The sequence below is a fragment of the Oncorhynchus mykiss genome, chromosome 23 (genome assembly GCF_013265735.2).
Source record: "Oncorhynchus mykiss isolate Arlee chromosome 23, USDA_OmykA_1.1, whole genome shotgun sequence".
Taxonomy (NCBI): domain Eukaryota; kingdom Metazoa; phylum Chordata; class Actinopteri; order Salmoniformes; family Salmonidae; genus Oncorhynchus; species Oncorhynchus mykiss.
In genome coordinates, this window is record NC_048587.1 from 42,324,474 (window position 1) to 42,346,080 (window position 21,607).

The window sequence follows — 21,607 nt, forward strand, 5'->3', positions numbered from 1 at the left end:
TTTTGATCATTGATAAGGTTCCTGCACAGCAGGAAATGCAAACTTGAAGAGTATTCAAGGTTTAAAGGGGATTCTAAAGTGTGTCATTTCCACTTTAAAATGACAGACTTGGTTTGCCCTAATGAAAAATGTATCAACCCCTACAAGAATTTTCCAGTCATTATATTTCACATAATAATTCACATTTCCTGTTGCTGCAGGATTATTTTCCTGCTGTAACAAAGTGGCTGAAATGAAGATCCTACATCTACATAGAGCTGCTATGGTTTTTCAGCCCTATTGGTGTGGAGAAACATTCAGCTAATCGAGTGCCACAGGCATCAATTGTTGCTCATCATCACTAATTGTGTTTTTGATTATGAAGCTTTGAAGAGCTTTGTGTGAGTGCCTGTGTTTGTGGACGAACCTCTGTAACAGTGTGTTGCATCAGTGATTGAGTGGGTATTCTTGAGTCTTGAAGCACACAGCAGGTTTGTGGGCTGCAGCTCTAATGACGAACCTTAATTAAATTAACACCACCAGCTATTCTGTCAGCTAGGTCATTCAAGATTGAGGTCGAAATTGGACGACTGTCCATGTCCTGAGGACATCGGGAAATGCCTTCCAAACTGTCCACTAGGGGCAACAGTGAGCACTATTACCATCCAGTAGACTAGGGTTGTGGATGGGCGTAATCCCATGACTCTGGATCACTATTTTACGTGTTTGATACCAGTAGTGGACAATGTTTTTTTATTTTTGGTTTTTGTAATGTGTGCCCGAAAGTAATGTTTTAAACCTATCCCAAACCTTGCAAAACTGAAAGGGAAAACCACCACATTTAACCATGGCAAGGTGACTGGGATTATGGCTGAATAGAAACATTGTAGTTATTCCCTACATAAAACAAACAGTCAAAATGTCAGTACAGAGACGTATGTGTCAGGGTCTACAGACAATCACGGACTAGAAAGGGAAAACCAGCCACGTAGCGCACAACGACGTCTTGCTCCCGGACAAGCTAAACACCTTCGCCCACTTTGTGGATAACACAGTGCCACCGACGCTGCACACTACCAAGGACTGTGGGCTCTCCTTCACCGTGGCCGACGTAAGACATTTAAAACCTCTTGAAGCTAGGGGGCACTACTTTTATTTTTGGAAATAACATTCCCAAAGTAAACGGCCTATTTCTCAGGACCAGATGCTAGAATATGCATATAATTGACAGCTCAGGATAGAAAACACTCTAAAGTTTCCAAAACTGTAAAAATATTGTCTGTGAGTATAACAGAACTGATATTTCAGGCGAAAGCCTGAGAACAATCCAATCAGGAAGTGACTCTTATTTTGAAAGCTCTGTGTTCCTATGCATCCCTATTGACCATTGAAAGGGATATCAACCAGATTCCTTTTTCTGTGGCTTTCCTAAGGTGTCTACAATATATTTTATTCAGCTTGGTTCACTTGTATTCTTCATACTATAAAATAATGCCACGGAATTCTAAGCAAATCTTGTCTGCTAACTATGAAATAACACATATGGAATCATGTAGTAACCAAAAAAGTGTTAAACAAATCAAAATATATTTTACATTTGAGATTCTTCAAAGTAGCCACCATTTGCCTCGATGACAGCTTTGCACACTCTTGGCATTCTCTCAACTTGCTTCATGAGGAATGCTTTTCCAACAGTCTTGAAGGAGTTCCCACATATGCTGAGCCCTTGTTGGCTGCTTTTCCTTCACTCTGTGGTCCAACTCATCCCAAACCATCTCAATTGGGTTGAGGTCAGATGATTGTGGAGGCCAGGTCATCTGATACAGCACTCCATCACTCTCCTTGGTCAAATAGCCCTTACACAGTCTGGAGGTGTGTTTTGGATCATTGTCCTGTTGAAAAACAAATGATAGTCCCACTAAGCGCAAACCAGATGGGATAGTGTATTGCCTCAGAATGCTGTGGTAGCCATGCTGGTTAAGTGTGCCTTGAATTCTAAATAAATCACTGACAGTGTCACCAGCAAAGCACCATCACACCACCACCTCCATGCTTCACGGTGGGAACCACACATGCAGAGATCATCCGTTCACCTACTTTGCATCAAAAAGATTTTCGGTTGGAACCAAAAATGTCAAATTTGAACTCATCAGATCAAAGGACAGACAGATTTCCACCGGTCTAATGTCCATTGCTCATGTTTGTTGGCCCAAGCAAGTCTCTTCTTATTATTGGTGTCTATTAGTAGTGGTTTCTTTGCATCAATTCGACCTTGAAAACCTGTTCACACAGTCTCCTCTGAACAGTTGATGTTGAGATGTGTCCGTTACTTGAACTCTGTGAAGCATTTATTTGAGCTGTAATTTCTAAGGCTGGTAATTCCAATGAACTTATCCTCTGCAGCAGAGGTAACTCTGGGTCTTTCCTGTAGTGGTCCTCATGAGAGACAGTTTCATCCTCGCACTTGATGGTTTTTGCAACTGCACTTGAAGAAACCTTCAAAGTTCTTGAAATTTTGGGAAATTGACTGACCTTCATGTCTTAAAGTAATGATGGACTGTTGTTTCTTTTTGCTTATTTGAGCTGTTCTTCATATGGACTCGGCCATAATATGGACTTGGTCTTTTACCAAATAGGACTATCTTCTGGATACCACCCCTACCTTGTCACAACACAACTGATTGGCTCAAACACATTAAGCATGTTAACCCTCACAAGGCTGCTGGCTCAGACAGCATCCCTAGCCGCGTCCTCAGAGCATGCGCAGACCAGCTGGCTGGAGTGTTTACGGACATATTCAATCTCTCCCTATCCCAATCTGCTGTCCCCACTTGCTTTCAAGATGTCCACAATTGTTCCTGTACCCAAGAAAGCAAAGGTAACTGAACTAAATTACTATCTCCCCGTAGCACTCACTTCTGTCATCATGAAGTGCTTTGAGAGGCTAATTAAGGATTATATCACCTCTAACTTACCTGATACCCTAGGTCAGGGATGGGCAATTCCAGTCCTCAAGGGCCTGATTGGTGTCACAGTTTTGCCCCAGCTCCAGGTAACACACCCGACTCCAATAATAAACTAATCATGATCTTTGCAATTTGATTAATCAGCTGTGTTTGCTAGAGATAGAGAAAAAGTGTAACACCAAATCAGGCCCTCGAGGACTGGAGTTGCCCACACCTGCCCTAGACCCACTTAAATGTTCTTACCGCCCCAATAGATCCACAGACGATGCCATCGCACTGCACACTGCCCTATCCCATCTGGACAAGAGGAATACCTATGTAAGAATGCTATCCATTAACTATAGCTCAGCATTCAACACCATAGTACCCTCCAAGCTCATCATTATGTTAGGGGACCTGGGTCTGAACCCCGACCTGTGAAACTGGGTCCTGGACTGCCTGACGGGCTGCGCCCAAGTGGTGAAGGTAGGACACAACACCTTTACTTCGCTGATCCGCAACACAGGGGCCCCACAAGTGTACGTGCTCAGCCCCCTCCTGTACTCCCTGTTCACCCATGACTGCGTGGCCACACACACCTCCAACTCAATCATCAAGTTTGCAGATGACACAACAGTAGTGGGCCTGATTACCAACAATGACGAGACAGCCTACAGGGAGGAGGTGAGGCCCCTGGGAGAGTGGTGCCAGGAAATAACCTCTCACTCAACGTCAACAAAATAAAGTATCTGATTGTTGACTACAGGAAACTGCAGAGGGAGCAGGCCCCTATCCATATCGATGGGACCGCATTGAAGGTGAAAAGCTTCAAGTCCCTCATCGTACACATCACTGACGTTCTGAAATGGTCAACCCACACAGACAGTGTGGTGAAGAAGGCACAACAGCACCTCTTCATCCTCAAGAGGCTGAAAAAAATGTGGCTTGGCCCCTAAAATCCTCACAAACTTCTACAGATGCACAATTGAGAGCATCCTGTGAGGCTGTATACGTGAGGCCTGGTACGGCAACTGCACCGCCCGCAACCACAGTGTTCTCCAGAGGGTGGTGCAGTCTGCACCTGTTGTCACAGGAAGGCCAAAAAATATCATCAAGGACATCAACCACCCGAGCCACGGCCTGTTCATCTCGCTATCATCCAGAGGACGAGGACAGTACAGGTGCATCAAAGCTGGGACTGAGAGACAGAAGCTGTTTTTCAATCTTAAGGCCATCAGACTGTTAAATAGCCATCACTAGCCAGCTTCCACCCAGTTACGCAAGCCTGAACCTTACAGGCTGCTGCTGTAACGGTTTTCTTGAGTCGAAGGAGAGGCGGACCAAAACGCAGAGTGGTTATTATTCATGGTTCTTTAATCAATAAACTATACATGAATAGACTAACAAAACAAGACATGTGAAAAACCAAACAAGCCCTATCTGGTGCAAACACAGAGACAGGAACAATCACCCACAAAACCCAACACCAAACAGGCTACCTAAATATGGTTCCCAATCAGAGACAATGACTAACACCTGCCTCTGATTGAGAACCATATCAGGCCAAACATAGAAATAGACAAACTAGACATGTAACATAGAATGCCCACTCAGATCACACCCTGACCAAACAAAACATAGAACCATACAAAGCAAACTATGGTCAGGGTGTGACAGCTGCCCTATATAGATAGACTTGGAATCACTGACCACTTTAATAATGGAACACTTGTCACTTTAATAATGGACAATAGTCACTTTAATAATGTTTACATACTGCTTTACTTATCTCATATGTACATACTGTATTATATTCTACTGTATTTTAGTCAATGCCACTCTGACATTGCTCAATATAATATTTATATATTTCTTAATTCCACTGTTTTACTTATAGCTTTGTGTGTATTGTTGTGAACCGTTTTTAGATACTACTGCACTGTTAGATGCTACTGCACTGTTGGAGCTAGGAACACAAGCATTTCGCTACACCCGCAATAACATCGGCTAAATATGTGTATGTGATTTGATTAGTACCTTAACCCTTTGTAATGAGTGACTGAATGTAATGTTTTAACACTATCCCAAACCTTAACCCTTACCTTAACCATGTGTAATGAGTGACTAACCCCTTAACCCTTAACTTCTAAATTTTATATTTGGAGCAACTTCAAAATTTGACGTTTGGAGAACGTGGCTGAACGTCTAATTCTGCTGTGAGACTGTGAGAGCTTGTTGAGTCTGTTGCCTAGCGATGCCCCAGGATGTTGGGATTCCATTACGGAATCTCTCAGAGCTTCTCCTTCAGAACACAGAACCCCTTTGACACACACACACACACACACACACACACACACACACACACACACACACACACACACACACACACACACACACACACACACACACACACACACACACACACACACAAACAAACATTTGCTGATGCAAATAAAGTTGTTAGTGCTGCATGCTAATTAAAATGTTGCCAGTAGGAAGAAACAGAAACATGTTCTTTGGAGCTGTTGGGCCATGGTTCTTTCACACCCTGCCTCTTCTCCAGTCTTCTGTCTTATTATAATTATTATCATTGTTGTGTTTATGTGTATGTGCATGCGTGTGTGTGCATGCGTGTGTGTGTGTGTGTGTGTGTGTGTGGTGTGTGGTACAGTAATACACTACATGACCAAAAGTATGTGGACACCTGCTCGTCTAACATCTCATTCCAAAATCATGGGCATTAATATAGAGTTGGTCCCCCCTTTGGTGCTATAATAGCCTCCACTCTTCTGGGAAGGATTTCCACTAGATGTTGGAACATTGCTTCGGGGACTTCCATTCAGCTATTTGTGAGCTGTTGGACAATTAGGCCTGGCTCGCAGTCGGCATTCCAATTCATCCCAAAGGTGTTTGATGGGGTTGAGGTCAGGGCTCTGTGCAGGCCAGTCAAGTTCTTCCAAACCGATCCTGACAAACTATTTCTGAATGGACCTCGCTTTGTGCATTTGGGCATTGTCATGCTGAAACAGGAAAGGTCCTTACCCAAACTGTTGCCACAAAGTTGGAAGCACAGAATTGTCCAGAATGTCATTGTATGATGTAGCTTTAACTTAGGTGCCTAGCTCGAACCAAAAACAGCCCCGGTCCTCTGACAGTTGATGTTGAGATGTGTCTGTTACTTGAACTCTGTGAAGCATGTATTTGAGCTGAAATTTCTGATGCTGGTAACTCTATTGAACTTATCCTCTGCAGCAGAGTTAACTCTGGGTCTTCCTCATGAGAGCCAGTTTCATCATAGCGGTTGATGTTTTTTGCGACTACATTTTCCGTATTGACTGACTTTCATGTCTTAAATTAATAATGGACTGTCATTTCTCTTTGCTTATTAGAGCTGTTCTTGACTTTTACCAAATAGGGTTATCTTCTGTATACCACCCTCTACCTTGTCACAACACAAATGATTATCTGAAACGCATTAAGAAGGAAAGAAATTCCACAAATTAACTTTTAACAAGGCGCAACTGTTAATTGAAATGCATTCCAGGTGACTACCTCATGAAGCTGGTTCAAATCAAATCAAATCAAATGTATTTATATAGCCCTTTTTACATCAGCTGATATATCAAAGTGCTGTACGGAAACCCAGCCTAAACCCCCAAACAGCAAGCAATGCAGGTGTAGAAGCACGATGGCTAGGAATAACTCCCTAGAAAGGCCAAAACCTAGGAAGAAACCTAGAGAGGAACCAGGCTATGAGGGGTGGCCAGTCCTCTTCTGGCTGTGCCGGGTGGGGATTATAACAGAACATGGCCAAGATGTTCAAATGTTCATAAATGACCAGCATGGTCCAATAATAATAATCACAGTAGTTGTCGAGGGTGCAACAAGTCAGCACCTCAGGAGTAAATGTCAGTTGGCTTGGTTGAGAGAATGCCAAGAGTGTGCAAAGCTATCATCAAGGCAAAGGGTGGCTACTTTGAAGAATATATTTTGATTTGTTTAACACTTTTTTGGTTACTACATGATTACATATGTGTTATTTCATAGTTTTGATATCTTCACTATTATTCTACAATGTAGAAAATAGTAAAAATAAAGAAAAACCCTTGAGTGGGTGTTGTCAAACTTTTGACTGGTACTGTATGTTGCCACGAGCAGCACGGCATATATTGCGATGAGCGAGATGCACGACTTCGCGGTCACACACAGTATCTGCACTGGTTCGCTTCACGCCTTTACAATGTGGTAGCCACGGGAACAAAACAGCCGAGAAGTTGAGCCTCGCGCTTTAAAGGTCCCGCACAGTCATCCTGATTCCCATGTACAATTGCCTTTTGACTGACTAAAACATCACCCATATTTATTTTTACAATAAATATACTCAGACTTTGAGAAAACATACTTTTTCTCTCATTTCCAATCAGGAAGTGTAAAAAGACAGACTGAGTGGGCAGGTAGCTCACCTTGACTGACAGTTCTTTGAAACACCTACATCAGGCAACGTGGGCACATTATTGCAGTGAGATCATCTCAATCAAATTTGCTTATACGTAAAACAACTCAAACCACATTGAAATTGCATGCAACATCCAATCCTTTCATACATCACATCATGGTTTCACAAATGATTTGTTTATCCAACAGTTTGGTTATTGTAACAGCATCCACGTAGACAAAATGTTGGCTGTACAATTTAGCTAGGTAAATTCCCTAATTCCCTAATTCCTAATGGAATTGTCAGCGCTGTTTAATCTTGCACAATTTCAGTTGAAATTAGACAGGGTGAGTTCTGGGTACAGTTCATAATATATAGACCCAAGTGTGAGGTTGAATTGAACACATACGAGCAGGGACGGGACAATAAGTAGACCAGAGCCAGCTGTTCCCTCTCTCATGTGAGCATGTCAGAGATTATGGAGGAACTGTGAGCATGCCAGAGATTATGAAGAAACCGTGAGCATGCCAGAGATTATGGAGGAACCGTGAGCTCACACAGGAAAGCATGCACAAGCGAAAGAGGGAACAGCCTCTTACACAGACAGGAACCTTGTAAAAATATGATATGGTAAATGGCTTAAAGTAGTTCATTTTAATTTATCCACCATCTTTGCTTAACAAATCAACACATGCTTTCCTTCCTTCCTTCCTCCCTACCTCCTTCCCTTCAGCGTCTAATGGGACCAGGAGGAGTGGACGGAGGGATGCCCATAATGAACGGAACGGCAGGGGCGCATGGAGGAGCAGGAGGGGGAGGAGGGGAGGACTACCAACACTGGATGGAGGGGAAGATGGCCCAAGCCCAGGCTCAGGCCCTACAGGCTCAGGCCCTACAGTCCCAGGTGGCTAAGGCCTCCTCCCAGCACCACTCCCAGCCCCACAGACAGGGCAGCGAGGTCTACTCCAACACCCTACCCGTACGCAAGAACGCCCCCGCCAAGAGCAACACCACCATGGGTAAGGAGGACCAGGATAGCGGAGCTCCATAAACATTTAGAGAGGCCCTCAAAGTTGGGCACCGGAAACACATGTACAGTAGCTACACTGTAACAAATTGATGAAAATGTTTTTCTAAAATCTTACAGTTAGCTACTGCAATTCAATATTACAGTACAGTACTATAAAAACCAATGCATTATGGGGGCTCAATGACATTCCGCAATATAGGCAGTCAAGTTAGAATATTACAGAATACATCACTAGTGTACTTTTAGGAATTTAGCCACAGTCACAAAGACCTTGGTGACAGAACTGCTTGTTTGTGACCTTCAAGAATTAGATATACACTCCATGCGGTCAAGGAGCACATTTTGTGCAGTGTGTGCTGCTCTTGTTCCCTCCATCTACTTTTAATGGCTCCTATCCCACCTTTTATCACAGTGTACACCTGCAGTTAGAGGGGTTGGGTTAAATACGAAGACACATTTCGGTTGAATGCATTCAGTTTTGCAACTGAATAAGTATCCCCTCCCCCGAAAGTTTAGGAATGATATTAGGTACAGTGGGAGTTTATGTAAAAGGATTTTATTAATGAAAAAATAGAAATGTATCAACCGACGTGACATCTAAGAGGGACCAGTGGTGTAAAGTACTTTAGCAAAAATACTTTATTAATTAAAGGATCAACCTTTTTTTCAATTTTCGTCTAAAATGACATACCCAAATCTAACTGCCTGTAGCTCAGGACCTAAAGCAAGGATATGCATATACTTGATGCCATTTGAAAAGAAACACTTTGAAGTTTGTGGAAATGTGAAATGAATGTAGGTGAATATAACACATTTGATCTGGTAAAAGATAATACAAACAAAAAAACATGTGTTTTCTGATTTTTTTTTGTTCCATCTTTGAAATGCAAGAGAAAGACTATAATATAATGTTGCCGTTTAGGCACAATTAAAATGTTGGCCATTAGATGGCAGTAGTGTGTTTCAGATTGATCCAGTGAAGCATTGCAATACTGGACAATATTTTGTATCAAGTCTGCCCAAATGTGGCGAATTGGACATTGATACATTTTCAAGTACATAACTATAGAGAACATACAAAAATGATATGGTAATACAAAATGTACGTTTACAGACTCCCAGGAATGTCATATGATGGCTCATTAGCTTATACAGTAACTTTCACACATCTAGATGGCCGGGCGGGGTGGGTGTGGAGCCAGAGACAGCAGGGGTTCAAACTGTAGAACCCAGTTCCTACATTTGAATATAAAATGCATTTTATCAAACAAAACTATGCTACATTTTATCTCTGGGACCCTCTGAATTACAAATCAGACCATGATTACTGAATGTAAGTACATTATTTACCTTCAGAGGTGAATGTATCCAACCAGTTGCCGTAATAATTTTTTTTTTATGTTGTGCACTCTACTCAAACAATGGTATTTATTTCACTGTAATAGCTACCGTGAATTGGACAGTGCAGTTAGATTAACAAGAATTTCAGCTTTCTGCCTAAATAAGTTTGATGTTACTTACAACGTCATGCTAATCACACTGGCACACGTTAGCTCAACCATTCCGGTATAGGGACACTGATCCCGTAGAGGTTATAAAGTACTACTTAAGTAGCTTTTTTGGATATCTGTACTTTACTTTACTATTTACTTTTACTTCACTAAATTCCTAAAGAAAATGATGTACTTTTTACTCTGTACATTTTCCCTGAAATTGGTCTAATTCACACACTTTTCAAGAGAACCTCCCTGTTCATCCCTACTTTCTCTGATCTGGCAGACTCACTAAACACACATGCTTAATTTGTAATTATGTCTGAGTGTTGAAGTGGAACCCTAGCTATCTGTAAATAAAAAAAGAAAAAGAAAATGGCACCATCTGGTTTGATTAATATAAGAAATTTGAAATTATTACTTTTGATACTTAAGTATATTTTAGCAATTACGATTTTGTAAACATTTGTCTGTTTATATCTTTCAGGCAAAATGCCACAAATCCTAGGTGAATTAGGTTCATATAAAAATGAGGTGAAGGGCAGAGGAAAGGCTTTAAGAATAATGGAAAAATACTTATGGTTTGATTCAACCTGTATCTCAGAAGTTCTGTGCTAATGAGCGATTTAAATTAATCGAAGGAAAATTCTCAACAACAAAAGAGTGATAAAATTAGGATCTGACTGTCCATCTGTATAGGACTAAGGACTAAATCTTGGAGCTCAATTGAATCCGTATCTATTTTAGATTGAGCTGACATAACCGTGTGTTAATGCGGGTTTTCAGTAAATGTATGAAAATCATGATTTTGAGTAACAGTATTGCACATTTCATGTAGCCTAATTTTGGCCAGACAGCCTAACCACAAATCAAGCAGCATTATGGACTAAATGTTCAAATCCTTTTGCTCAGGATTCTTTTGCTGCGACAACACTGGTCAAATTAAGATCCTACACCTGTAGATATAGTCTCTGCTCCCACTGTAGCGAAACGTTTTAAGAGGTCCAGCTAGTAACTCCCTGTTTCATTCTGTTTTCTTCCGTTTTGGTGTCCAATGAACACATCCCTAGATTTGTTGTGATAGTCTCTGTTCCTTTCTCCCTCGCTCCTCCAGGTCCAGAGACCCGAACCCTTCCCCGGTCTAGCTCTATGGCAGCAGGGCTGGAGAGGAACGGTCGTACCCGTGTCCAGGCCATTTTCTCCCATGCGGCTGGGGACAACAGCACCCTGCTCAGCTTCTCTGAAGGAGACGTCATCACCCTGCTGGTGCCTGAGGCCCGCGATGGATGGCACTATGGAGAGAACGAGAAGAACAAGATGTAAGTAGCCTAACTCCATCTGATTCACTTTGTCTATGGCACCATGAGTAACATTTAGTTGGTGGTCCTCTGAAGCTCTGTTGGTAGAGCATGTCACTGGCAATGCCACAATAGTGGGGTTTGATTCTCGGGACCACCTATACGTGAAAAATGTATGCACGCATGACTGTAAGTTGCTCTGGAGAAAAGCATCTTCTTAATGGTATTTATTAGGGTGAATCTTTACATGAGATATGAAATCATACAGTAAGTTTCCTAACTCTTGGTTTTGTTGTCAAATGCTGCTGTCAATGTTGAATTACTGTTGCTGTTGTTGAATCCTTGTGTCTCCTCATCAGGCGGGGCTGGTTCCCTTTCTCTTACACACGTGTCATCCCCGAGACTGAAAGCGACAAACTACAAGTCAACAAGTACATTTTCTCTTTTTTTTGCAGTATTGTGTTGGGTATTTGCAAGGAAACAGACCTTTAATGCTCATCTTTGTGTTATTCATTTAAAAATTATCTGTTCATGTGAGATCAGTTATTTTCAGTTCTGGCTATGTCTTTGTCTAATTATGTCTGGTTCCAGTAATCAGCTATTCTCATTTCAGTCTGTGTGTAACTAACTGACTGTATGTCTGTTTCCAGTCTCCACCATGGTAAGAGCAGCAGCACAGGCAACCTGTTGGAGAGAGAGGACATGGCAAGTGCCCCTCCCCCTGACTACGGTATGTCATCTCGCCTGCTGGCACAGAGCGCTGCGATGGCACACAGCAGACAACAGCGCCCATACAGCATGACAGGGCCAGGCTTCTCACAGGTAAACAAAAACAACACACACACAGACATGCACACACAGACACACAAAAAGACACACACACTTGACCCCCAATCCCTCCTTCCCCCAAACACGTGTAGATATTGGGCTATAAATTGTGCCTTCCTGTGCTATATTTATGCTAAAATGTGTAATCTATTCTACTGAGCCATTTACTTTATGTTCGTATTCTTATCTTTTATTATTGTTGTTGCATTGTTGAGGATACCATGTGTATCCTGTACATACGACTATTAAAACATGAAACTTGAACTTTGGCATCCACACGTAATTTATTTACAATGATGGCCTACACCGGCCAAACCCGGATGACGCTGGGCCAATTGTGCGCTGCCCTATGGAACTCCCAATCACGGCCGATTGTGATAGAGCCTGAATTTGAACCAGGGTGTCTGTAGTGACACCTCAAGCACTGAGATGCAGTGCCATAGACTGCTGCGCCATTCGGGATCCACATACAACCCCCCCCAAAAAAGACTCACACACAGAGTTCAGTTCCCTCTGCTTTGGAAACGGTAGCTGAGCTGATGGGATGGTAGTGCGTCAGAGAGAAACACAGAGAGACAGTGTGTGTCTTGTAAAACTTGTGGGGACACACAATTCAGTCCTATTCAAAAACCGTACCCTTACCTTAACCCTAACCCCACTGGCGATTTTTAGCATGCAAACAAACACAAAAATGGTGGGGATGCATGCCAGCAAAGCCACTACACAACACAACACTAAACAATATATTAATTGCACTGTAACGGTGACAAACTGTGCCCACAAACTGTCCCAACAGCAGAGACCGAACACAAGTCCCAACACCTTACCACTGCTAAACCTGGCTATCAGCTGAGCCTTGTCTGGCAGCGAAACAGTTCCTTCAGTCTCATTTACTGCCTTTTAAAAAAACATAGCTGATATGGCTGACTTGCTTAAACAATTGTGGTTTCTACTGAGAATTGAGATGTGCAAACTATGGCATAAGGGGACGACAAGCGGATAAGAGGCAATTAATGAGTGAGCTAGGACAGACGTAGTCAATATAACTATTTGTTCAACACTTTTCAAATATACAGTGACAGAATTCAGAGTTCTTACAGTGTTCTCCCTGTACACCAAGTCCAAAGTGTAGGATAAATAAAGGGGGCATATAAGCAGACAATGAAATCTCTTACAAAATTTGATGATTACATTTCTCTAAAACAGGTTATAGGCTACATGTGCACCACCAAGTCAAAACAGTAGGCAAAATTAAGAAGGGAAAATAGACCAAATTATTAGGGTGAGGCAAATGGGCTACTAACAGCTTACTACAAAGCATACATTTAGTATTACTTTCTTAGCTACAGTATACATATCTCCCTGGCATATTACATCATTTATGCAGCAGCGTACAATATATTTTTGGACTCACCTTCTAGTGCTGTGCTTACTTGAAGGTGGCGTGGGCAGTACTTTTTGGCCAAATTTTATCATCAAAGTCACTCATTCTCTGGGTTGTTGGTGCTTTCAAGACAACTGGGTACTCTTGGAAAAAAAGGTTGAATCATGATGACATCAGGGATCTTCAGGTCATAGCTCTAGAAAGAGGCCCGAGTTCCCAACTTACAATATTCGAGTTGGATGACCGTTTAAATTTACTTTCCCAGTCGGAGCTCTATTTTTTTATACTTATATTTAACTCTGCAAGTCAGTTACAAACAAATTCTTATTTACAATGACAGCCTACCCCGGCGGCACTGGGCCAATTGTGTGCCGCCCTATGGGACTCACAATCACAGCAGGATGTGATTCAGCCTGGGTTCAAACCGGGGACTGTAGTGACGCCTCTTGCACTGAGATGATGTGCCTTAGACCACTGCGCCACTCGGGAACCCTTTTCCTGAGTTCCCAGTTGTCTTGAACTCATTGAAGTCAGATTTCCCAGTCCCGAGTTAAGTTGTTTTGTGTGCGGCAGAAATCATGCTGGATTGACAAATCAAATCAAATCAACGTTTGTTTGTCACGTACGCTGAATACAACAGTGAAATGCTTACTTACAGGCTCTAACCAATAGTGTAAAAAATATATTAGGTGAACAACAGGTAGGTAAATAAATAAAATAACAGTAAAAAGACAGGCTATATACAGGAGTGAGGCTATAAAAGTAGTGAGGCTACATACAGACACCTGTTAGTCAGGCTGATTGAGGTAGTATGTACATGTAGCTATGGTTAAAGTTACTATGCATATATGATGACCAGAGAGTAGCAGTAGCGTAAAAGAGGGGTTGGCGGTGGTGGGTGGGACACAATGCAAATAGCCTGGTTAGCCAATATGAGGAAGCACTGGTTGGTCGGCCCAATTGAGGTAGTATGTACATGAATGTATAGTTAAAGTGACTGCATATATGATAAACAGAGAGTAGCAGCAGCATAAAAAGAGGTGTTGGGGAGGTTGGGGGGCTGCACATAATGCAAATATTCCGGGTAGCCATTTGATTACCTGTTCAGGAGTCTTATGGCTTGGGGGTTAAACTGTTGAGAAGCCTTTTTGTTGTAGACTTGGCACTCAGGGTACCGTAGAGAGAACAGTCTATGACTGGGGTGGGTGGCTGGGGTCTTTGACAATTTTTAGGGCCTTCCTCTGACAACGCCTGGTGTAGAGGTCCTGGATGGCAGCTTAGCCCCAGTGATGTACTGGGCCGTATGCACTACCCTCTGTCATTCCTTGCAGTCAGAGGAAGAGCAATTAACGTACCAGGCAGTGATGCAACCAGTCAGGATGCTCTCGATGGTGCAGCTGTAGAACCTTTTGAGGATCTCAGGACCCATACCAAATCCTTTTAGCTTCCTGAGGGGGAATAGGCTTTGTCGTGCCCTCTTCACAACTGTCTTGGTGTGTTTGGACCATTCTAGTTTGTTGTTGATGTGGACACCAAGGAACTTGAAGCTCTCAACCTGCTCCACTACAGCCCCATAGATGAGAATGGGGGCATGCTCGGTCCTCCTTTTCCTGTAGTCCACAATCATCTCCTTAGTCTTGGTTACGTTGAGGGATAGGTTGTTATTCTGGCACCACCTGGCCAGGTCTCTGACCTCCTCCCTATAAGCTGTCTCGTCGTTGTCGGTGATCAGGCCTACCACTGTTGTGTCATCTGCAAACTTAATGATGGTGTTGGAGTCGTGCCAGGCCATGCAGTCGTGGGTGAACAGGAAGTACAGGAGGGAACTAAGCATGCACCCCTGGGGAGCTCCAATGTAGAGGATCATCATGGCAGATGTGTTGCTACCTACCCTCACCAGCTCGGGCGGCATGTCAGGAAGTCCAGGATCCAGTTGCAGAGGGAGGTGTTTAGTCCCAGGATCCTTAGCTTAGTGATGATCTTTGAGGGTACTATGGTGTTGAACGCTGAGCTGTAGTCAACGAATAGCCTTCTCACATAAGTGTTCCTTTTGTCCAGGTGGGAAAGGGCAGTGTGGAGTGCAATAGAGATTGCATCATCTGTGGATCTGTTTGGGCGGTATGCAAATTGGAGTGGGTCTAGGGTTTCTGGGATAATGGTGTTGATGTGAGCCGTTACCAACCTTTCAAAGCACTTCATGGCTACGAACATGAGTGCAATGGGTCTGTAGTCATTTAGGCAGGTTGCCTTAGTGTTCTTGGGCATAGGGACTATGGTGGTCTGCTTGAAACATGTTGGTATTACAGACTCAATCAGGAACATGTTGAAAATGTCAGTGAAGACACCTACCAGTTGGTCAGCACATGCCCGGAGGACACGTCCTGGTAATCCGTCTGGCCCCACAGCCTTGTGTATGTTGACCTGTTTAAAGGTCTTACTCACGTCGGCTTCGGAGAGTGTGATCACACAGTCGTCCGGAACTGCTGATGCTCTCGTGCATGCCTCAGTGTTGCTTGCCTCGAAGCGAGCATAGAAGTGATTTAGCTCGTCTGGTAGGCTTGTGTCACTGGGCAGCTCGCGGCTCTGCTTCCCTTTGTAGTCTGTAATGGTTTGAAAGCCCTGCCACATAAGACGAGCGCCGGAGCCGGTGTAGTATGATTCAATCTTAGCCCTGTATTGATGCTTTGCCTGTTTGGTGGTTCGTTGGAGGGCATAGCAGGATTTCTTGTAAGCTTCCGGGTTAGAGTCCCGCACCTTGAAAGCTGCAGCTCTAGCCTTTAGCTCAGTGCGAATGTTGCCTGTAATCCATGGCTTCTGGTTAGGGTATGTACGTACAGTCACTGTGGGGACGATGTCCTTGAAGCACTTATTGATAAAGCCAGTGACTGATGTGGTGTACTCCTCAATGCCATCGGAAGAATCCCGGAACATGTTCCAGTTTGTGATAGCAAAACAGTCCTGCAGTTTAGCATCTGCTTCATCTGACCACTTTTTTATAGACTGAGTGACTGGTGCTTCCTGCTTTAATGTTTTCTTGTAAGCAGGAGTCAGGAGGATAGAGTTGTGGTCGGATTTACCAAATGGAGGGCGAGAGAGAGCTTTGTGATGTACTGGGCCGTACGCACTACACTCTGTACTACCCTCTGGAGGCCGAGCAGTTGCCATACCAGGCAGTGATGCCATCAGTCAGGATGCTCTTGATGGTGCAGCTGTAGAACCTTTTGAGGATCTGAGGACCCATGCCAAATCTTTTCAGTCTCCTGAGGGGGAATAGGCTTTTTCGTGCCCTCTTCACAACTGCTTTAGTGTGTTTGGACCATGATAGCTTGTTGGTGATGTGGCATATATTAGTATTATATATACAGTACATACAATACTGTACATACACTACTCAAGCTCACTTAGCTAGATATAGCCAGTTCAAATGAGGAAATCAGTCAATTGAAATACATTTTTTAGGCCCTATGGATTTCACATGACTAGGCAGGGGCACAGCCATTGGTGGGCCTGTGAGGGCATAGGGCCACCCACTTGGGAGCCAGGCCCACCCACTGGGGAGGCAGGCCCAGCCAATCAGAATAAGTTTAATACAGCCAAAAAAGGGCTGTATTAAAGACAGAAATACTCCTCAATTTCACCAGCTGTCCGAGTGGCTGGTCTCAAATTATCCCGCAGGTGAAGAAGCTGAGTGTGGAGGTCTTAGGCGGCTGTGGTTACACGTGGTTTGCGGTTGTGAGGCCAGTTGGACGTACTGCCAAATTCTCTAAAATGACATTGGAGGCGGCTTATGGTAGAGAAATGAACATTACATTTTCTGGCAACAGCTCTGGTGGACATTCCTGCAGCCAGCATGCCAATTGCACACTCCCTCAAAACTTGAGACATCTGTGGCATTGTGTTGTAAGAGTGGCCTTTAATTGTTCCCAGCACAAGGTGCACCTGTGTAATGATCATGTTGTTTATTAATCAGCTTCTTGATATGCCACCTGTCAGGTGGATGGATTATCTTGACAAAGGAGAAATGCTCACTAACAGGGACGTAAACAAATTTGGGCACAATATTTTAGAGAAATAAGCTTTTGGTGCTTATGGATCTTTTCTAGGATATTTCATTTCAGCTCATGGAACATGGGATGAGCACTTTACATGTTGTGTTTATATTTTTGTTCAGTTTATATAGGAGGAGTCAACCATCAATGTGACAGGCTGTGTGTTTTACACACAGTACCCCGGGTCCCCAGTCTCACTCAACACAGCTTTCTCACAACGTTCTGGCCCATTAACTTACGTAAACAAGGGATCAGTTCCTCTCTGCCTCACACACACAATGTGTGTCTGTTTGTCAAGGATGTGTGTGTGCGAGCATGTGTTTCTGAATCTAACTGTCTGTGTGTGTCTGTCCGTCCATGTGCATGTGTGTGTGTGACTGGCCTCACAGAGATGACAGAGCCCAGATTGGAGAAGGCTGCTTGCTGCTCGGCTGCCTCTGGTACTGACGAAAGTAGTTGTGACAGGAGCCCGCTGATAACATGAAGAGGGACTGGCCCAGCTGACTGTAGACACACACACATTGTCGCTGTTTGCGAGAGTGAGCGGGAGCTATGTCACATTATGTAACACCAAAACCCTCCAAACTCAACCCTTTACAGGGCTTTTGAGTAAGAGGAGGTGGAGAGGTGCTGTACGTGGGCATGATAATAGTCTCTAATTGCTCAGATAGTCACGTAACAACTCCTTTGTCTTGTTTTCCCACCTCAAATCATTTTAGGGATATGTCTCTAGTGACGTTCTGAGAGAATAGAGATAGTTACAACAGACAGTTCTGTTAGTTCTATAGTTGTGTCACTCTGACTACAGGCAGTGGTGTTCTGCTGGTGCCCCCTACTGGCTCATATCAGTATGTCAACTGTCAACACTTCATTGACCGATAATATCATATTTATATAGGTCATTTAGCACTTTTATCCAAAGCAACATAAAGTCCTGTATGCATAAATGTTTCTTAATTGTGGCCCTAGCAGGAATCAAACCCACGGTTCTTGGCATTGTTATCGACTGAGATACATTGGACCATAAACTACTGCTGATAAACAGTAGCCTACCTGTCTGTCTGTCTACCTTGTCTAACATGGCAGTACAATATAGCCAGCAAATCAATTGCTACTGTTTTGGATTGCCAATCAAGCAATACTGTTATCATGAATTCTCAAGTTTCCAGTGTGACACAAAAGTGGCAATGACTTGATGTCTGAAAAGTGGTTTGTCTTTGTCTCAACAGCAAGGACTTGAAGAGTATGAGCAACGTTTTTCAACAAGGTAAGCTCACTCTTCTCTCTATAAGATACAAAAAAATACCTTTGATTGTGATACTGAATTGGTAAGGTTTGGACAGGATTGCACTAGAAAGACTGGGGATGCATTACATATACAGTATCAAAGAGTAGCCAGTACAAGTAGGCAGGTCATTCCACTGATAGGAACTCTGACTTTACAACATCAACTGTCAAACTACAAACAAGGACACATCAGGTTTTTGTTGTGTTATTTTCTATTTTAATGGTTTCCTTTCTGTGATTTTTGTTTCTGTTTTCTCCCTGACTAATTTGATTATGAGACTTAGCTATGATATTATCATGATCATGTGGGATAAAAAGGTTGGTTTAGGTTTGTTTGATACTGACAGTTGGGCCAGCCGATCACAGTAAGAGGTGAGATTCTAGACCCGGTACCCAAAAGCCCAATGGTGGTCCACCTCAACCCATGTTGGACCAATGGGAATCACTTATCCTTATCCCATTTATCCTAATAAGTATTTTACCTCAATGTTTTTTCCTTTTACCTTGAAACATATGTTTTGCATGAGCTTTTATCGTTAAGTTTAATTTGGGTTATTTTTACATTCATTTTTTCTGTTTTTAAATTTGAAGTCAGGGAAAAACCTCAAGCTTACACACTCCCATACTGACCCTCCACGCATCATGCAGCTAGCTAGCGCCTCCATATTATTACTACTATCCCGCTGCGCCCCACACTGTGCTCTGTGTAGACTACAGTATAGTAGACCTGGGTCCATGTAGTCTGTGTTTTCTATACTATTTGAACTCAGGTCTGCAGTCAACATTGACTGTGAAAGGCTATCAGTTCATGTCTGAGAAATGAAATGAAAAACATTGTACTGTCTCCTCCCTATACCTCTGGGGGAAATGTTATGTTTACTGTATGAAATACTATGATATTGAAATAATCCTTGTGAATGGATGAAGGGAATGTTCAGACTGAGTCAGTAACATGACACCCAGCTCCAAAGTTGGCCAAACTACAGTACATGCCTGTAGATTGGCCAACTGTATGGCTGTGGATGTGTGTTGCTCCACTGTTGTTTCTTTGAGTGCCTATATACCCCACCTACCTGGAAGCTTCTCCTTCTCTTTTGTTCCACAGTTCCGAAGGGGGAACAGTTCCGAAATTGATTTCAACAGTGTGAGAAGGGACAGACAGACACACAGACAGACACAGACTCAGCTTGCTGCTGCTGCAATAGGACTGACTGCCTGCCAGGCACCTCTGCAATCCCTCATCAATAGCCCTCCTCGCCAGTCACTCTCACCCCCTCTCTCGCGTTCTCTCTAACCCTCACCCCTCCTCTCTCACCCTCTCTCTAACCCTCACCCCTCCTCTCTCTAACCCTCACTCCTCTCCCACTCAGTTTCTATCCCTCACTCCTCCTCTCTTGCCCTCTCTCTAACCCTCACCCCTCTCTCTCACCCCCTCTCTAACCCTCAATCCTCCTCTTCCACCCTCTCTCTAACCCTCACCCCTCCTCTCCCGCCCTCTCTCTAACCCTCAGCCCTCTTCTCTCGCCCTCTCTCTAATCCACCACAACACTCCCCTCTCCACCTGAGCTTACCAGTCTATTTCCCTTGTTTTTGTGCAGGTCAAGGGCAGACAGGTCTGGAGTGAACCAAGGGCTATATCTATTCCTGGTTCTACATTTTTTGAATGGGGCATGCCTATTTAAGATGGTGAGGAAGGCACTTTTAAAGAATAACCAGGCATCCTCTGCTGTCGGGATGAGGTCAATGTCATTCCAGGATACCCCGGCCAGGTCGATTAGAAAGGCCTGCTCGCAGAAGTGTTTTAGGGAGCGTTTGACAGTGATGAGGGGTGGTCGTCACCCCTCATGGGTGGTCGTTTGCTCGCAGACCCATTACGGATGCAGGCAATGAGGCAGTGATCGCTGAGATGTTGGTTGAAAACAGCAGAGGTGTATTTGGATTGTGATTTAGTTAGGATGGTATCTATGAGGGTGCCAGTGTTTACGGATTTGGGGTTATATCTAGTAGGTTCATTGATAAATTGTGTGAGATTGAGGGCATCAAGCTTAGATTGTATGATGGCCGGGGTGTAATAATTAATATGCCTATTGATTATATCAGTTGATCAAAACGCAACTTAAAAACCAAATTACTTGTATTATCATGTTATTATTACTATTATTAGCCACAAGGTAATATGTTTTATGATGTCTGAGGTCTAGCAGGCAGTGTGAAAGACACCTTGCTCTGATATCCATGTACTACGGGGCCTCTGAGTATTGTTGTTTTGTCTGAATATCAACATACTGTACTTTATCAAGACTGAATGGGTAAAAAAAACAACCCTCAACCCTGAAAGAAAGAGATGCAAGGCTCTGAGTAGGGTTACCGTTCAGGCGTTCATGCATGAAAGAAAAGACAACAGATACCTGTTCTACACCTCTGCCATCCCACGACAAAGGTGCTATATTTCATGGGGCCCGATTCAGACCTTTGCTAAGTAGGACTTAAGTCAAGAAAACATGGCGTTAATTCAACATTATTTGACATAAGTCCATGTTAAGTCAACTTATCTCAAGTCTGAATAGGGCCCATGGTGCATAAACCATGTTGCCAAAGCAACACCCTCTCTTATCATTCTCTCTCATCCCCTTCAATCAGTGCTGCCTGGCTGCCAACTGTTTACAAATAGCTTTAATAATTTACTAGACCGTGTCTCTTGCTGTGCATACAATAGGATAATGATTTGGGAGCAACATCAATAAATGTTTTCTATCTATAAACCATTCAATCTAATCGTGTCCCCTGTGCAATTACCATATGTCACAGAACAAATAGGTAATTCTAGTCTGCCCAGGTATATAATGTACAGAGACCTTGGAGACAATAAATGGGTCAGA

The 21,607-nt window shown here is 43.3% G+C and overlaps 1 protein-coding gene across 6 annotated transcripts in view; it reads left to right on the forward strand.

The window, feature by feature from the left end:
- The window catches only part of LOC110502783 (BAR/IMD domain containing adaptor protein 2), a 157,332-nt gene that overhangs the window by 127,299 nt on the left and 8,426 nt on the right, over positions 1-21,607 (forward strand). For 5 of the 6 annotated variants that reach the window (XM_036960472.1, XM_036960473.1, XM_036960476.1 and 2 more), the window contains 5 exons: positions 8,093-8,378; positions 10,997-11,201; positions 11,540-11,611; positions 11,831-12,002; positions 18,671-18,708. In XM_036960472.1, coding sequence (XP_036816367.1) covers positions 8,093-8,378; positions 10,997-11,201; positions 11,540-11,611; positions 11,831-12,002; positions 18,671-18,708 — 773 coding nt within the window. Of the gene's footprint in view, positions 1-8,092; positions 8,379-10,996; positions 11,202-11,539; positions 11,612-11,830; positions 12,003-18,670; positions 18,709-19,833; positions 20,161-21,607 lie in introns of those variants that run through there. The other variant, XM_036960474.1, reaches the window with a different exon arrangement.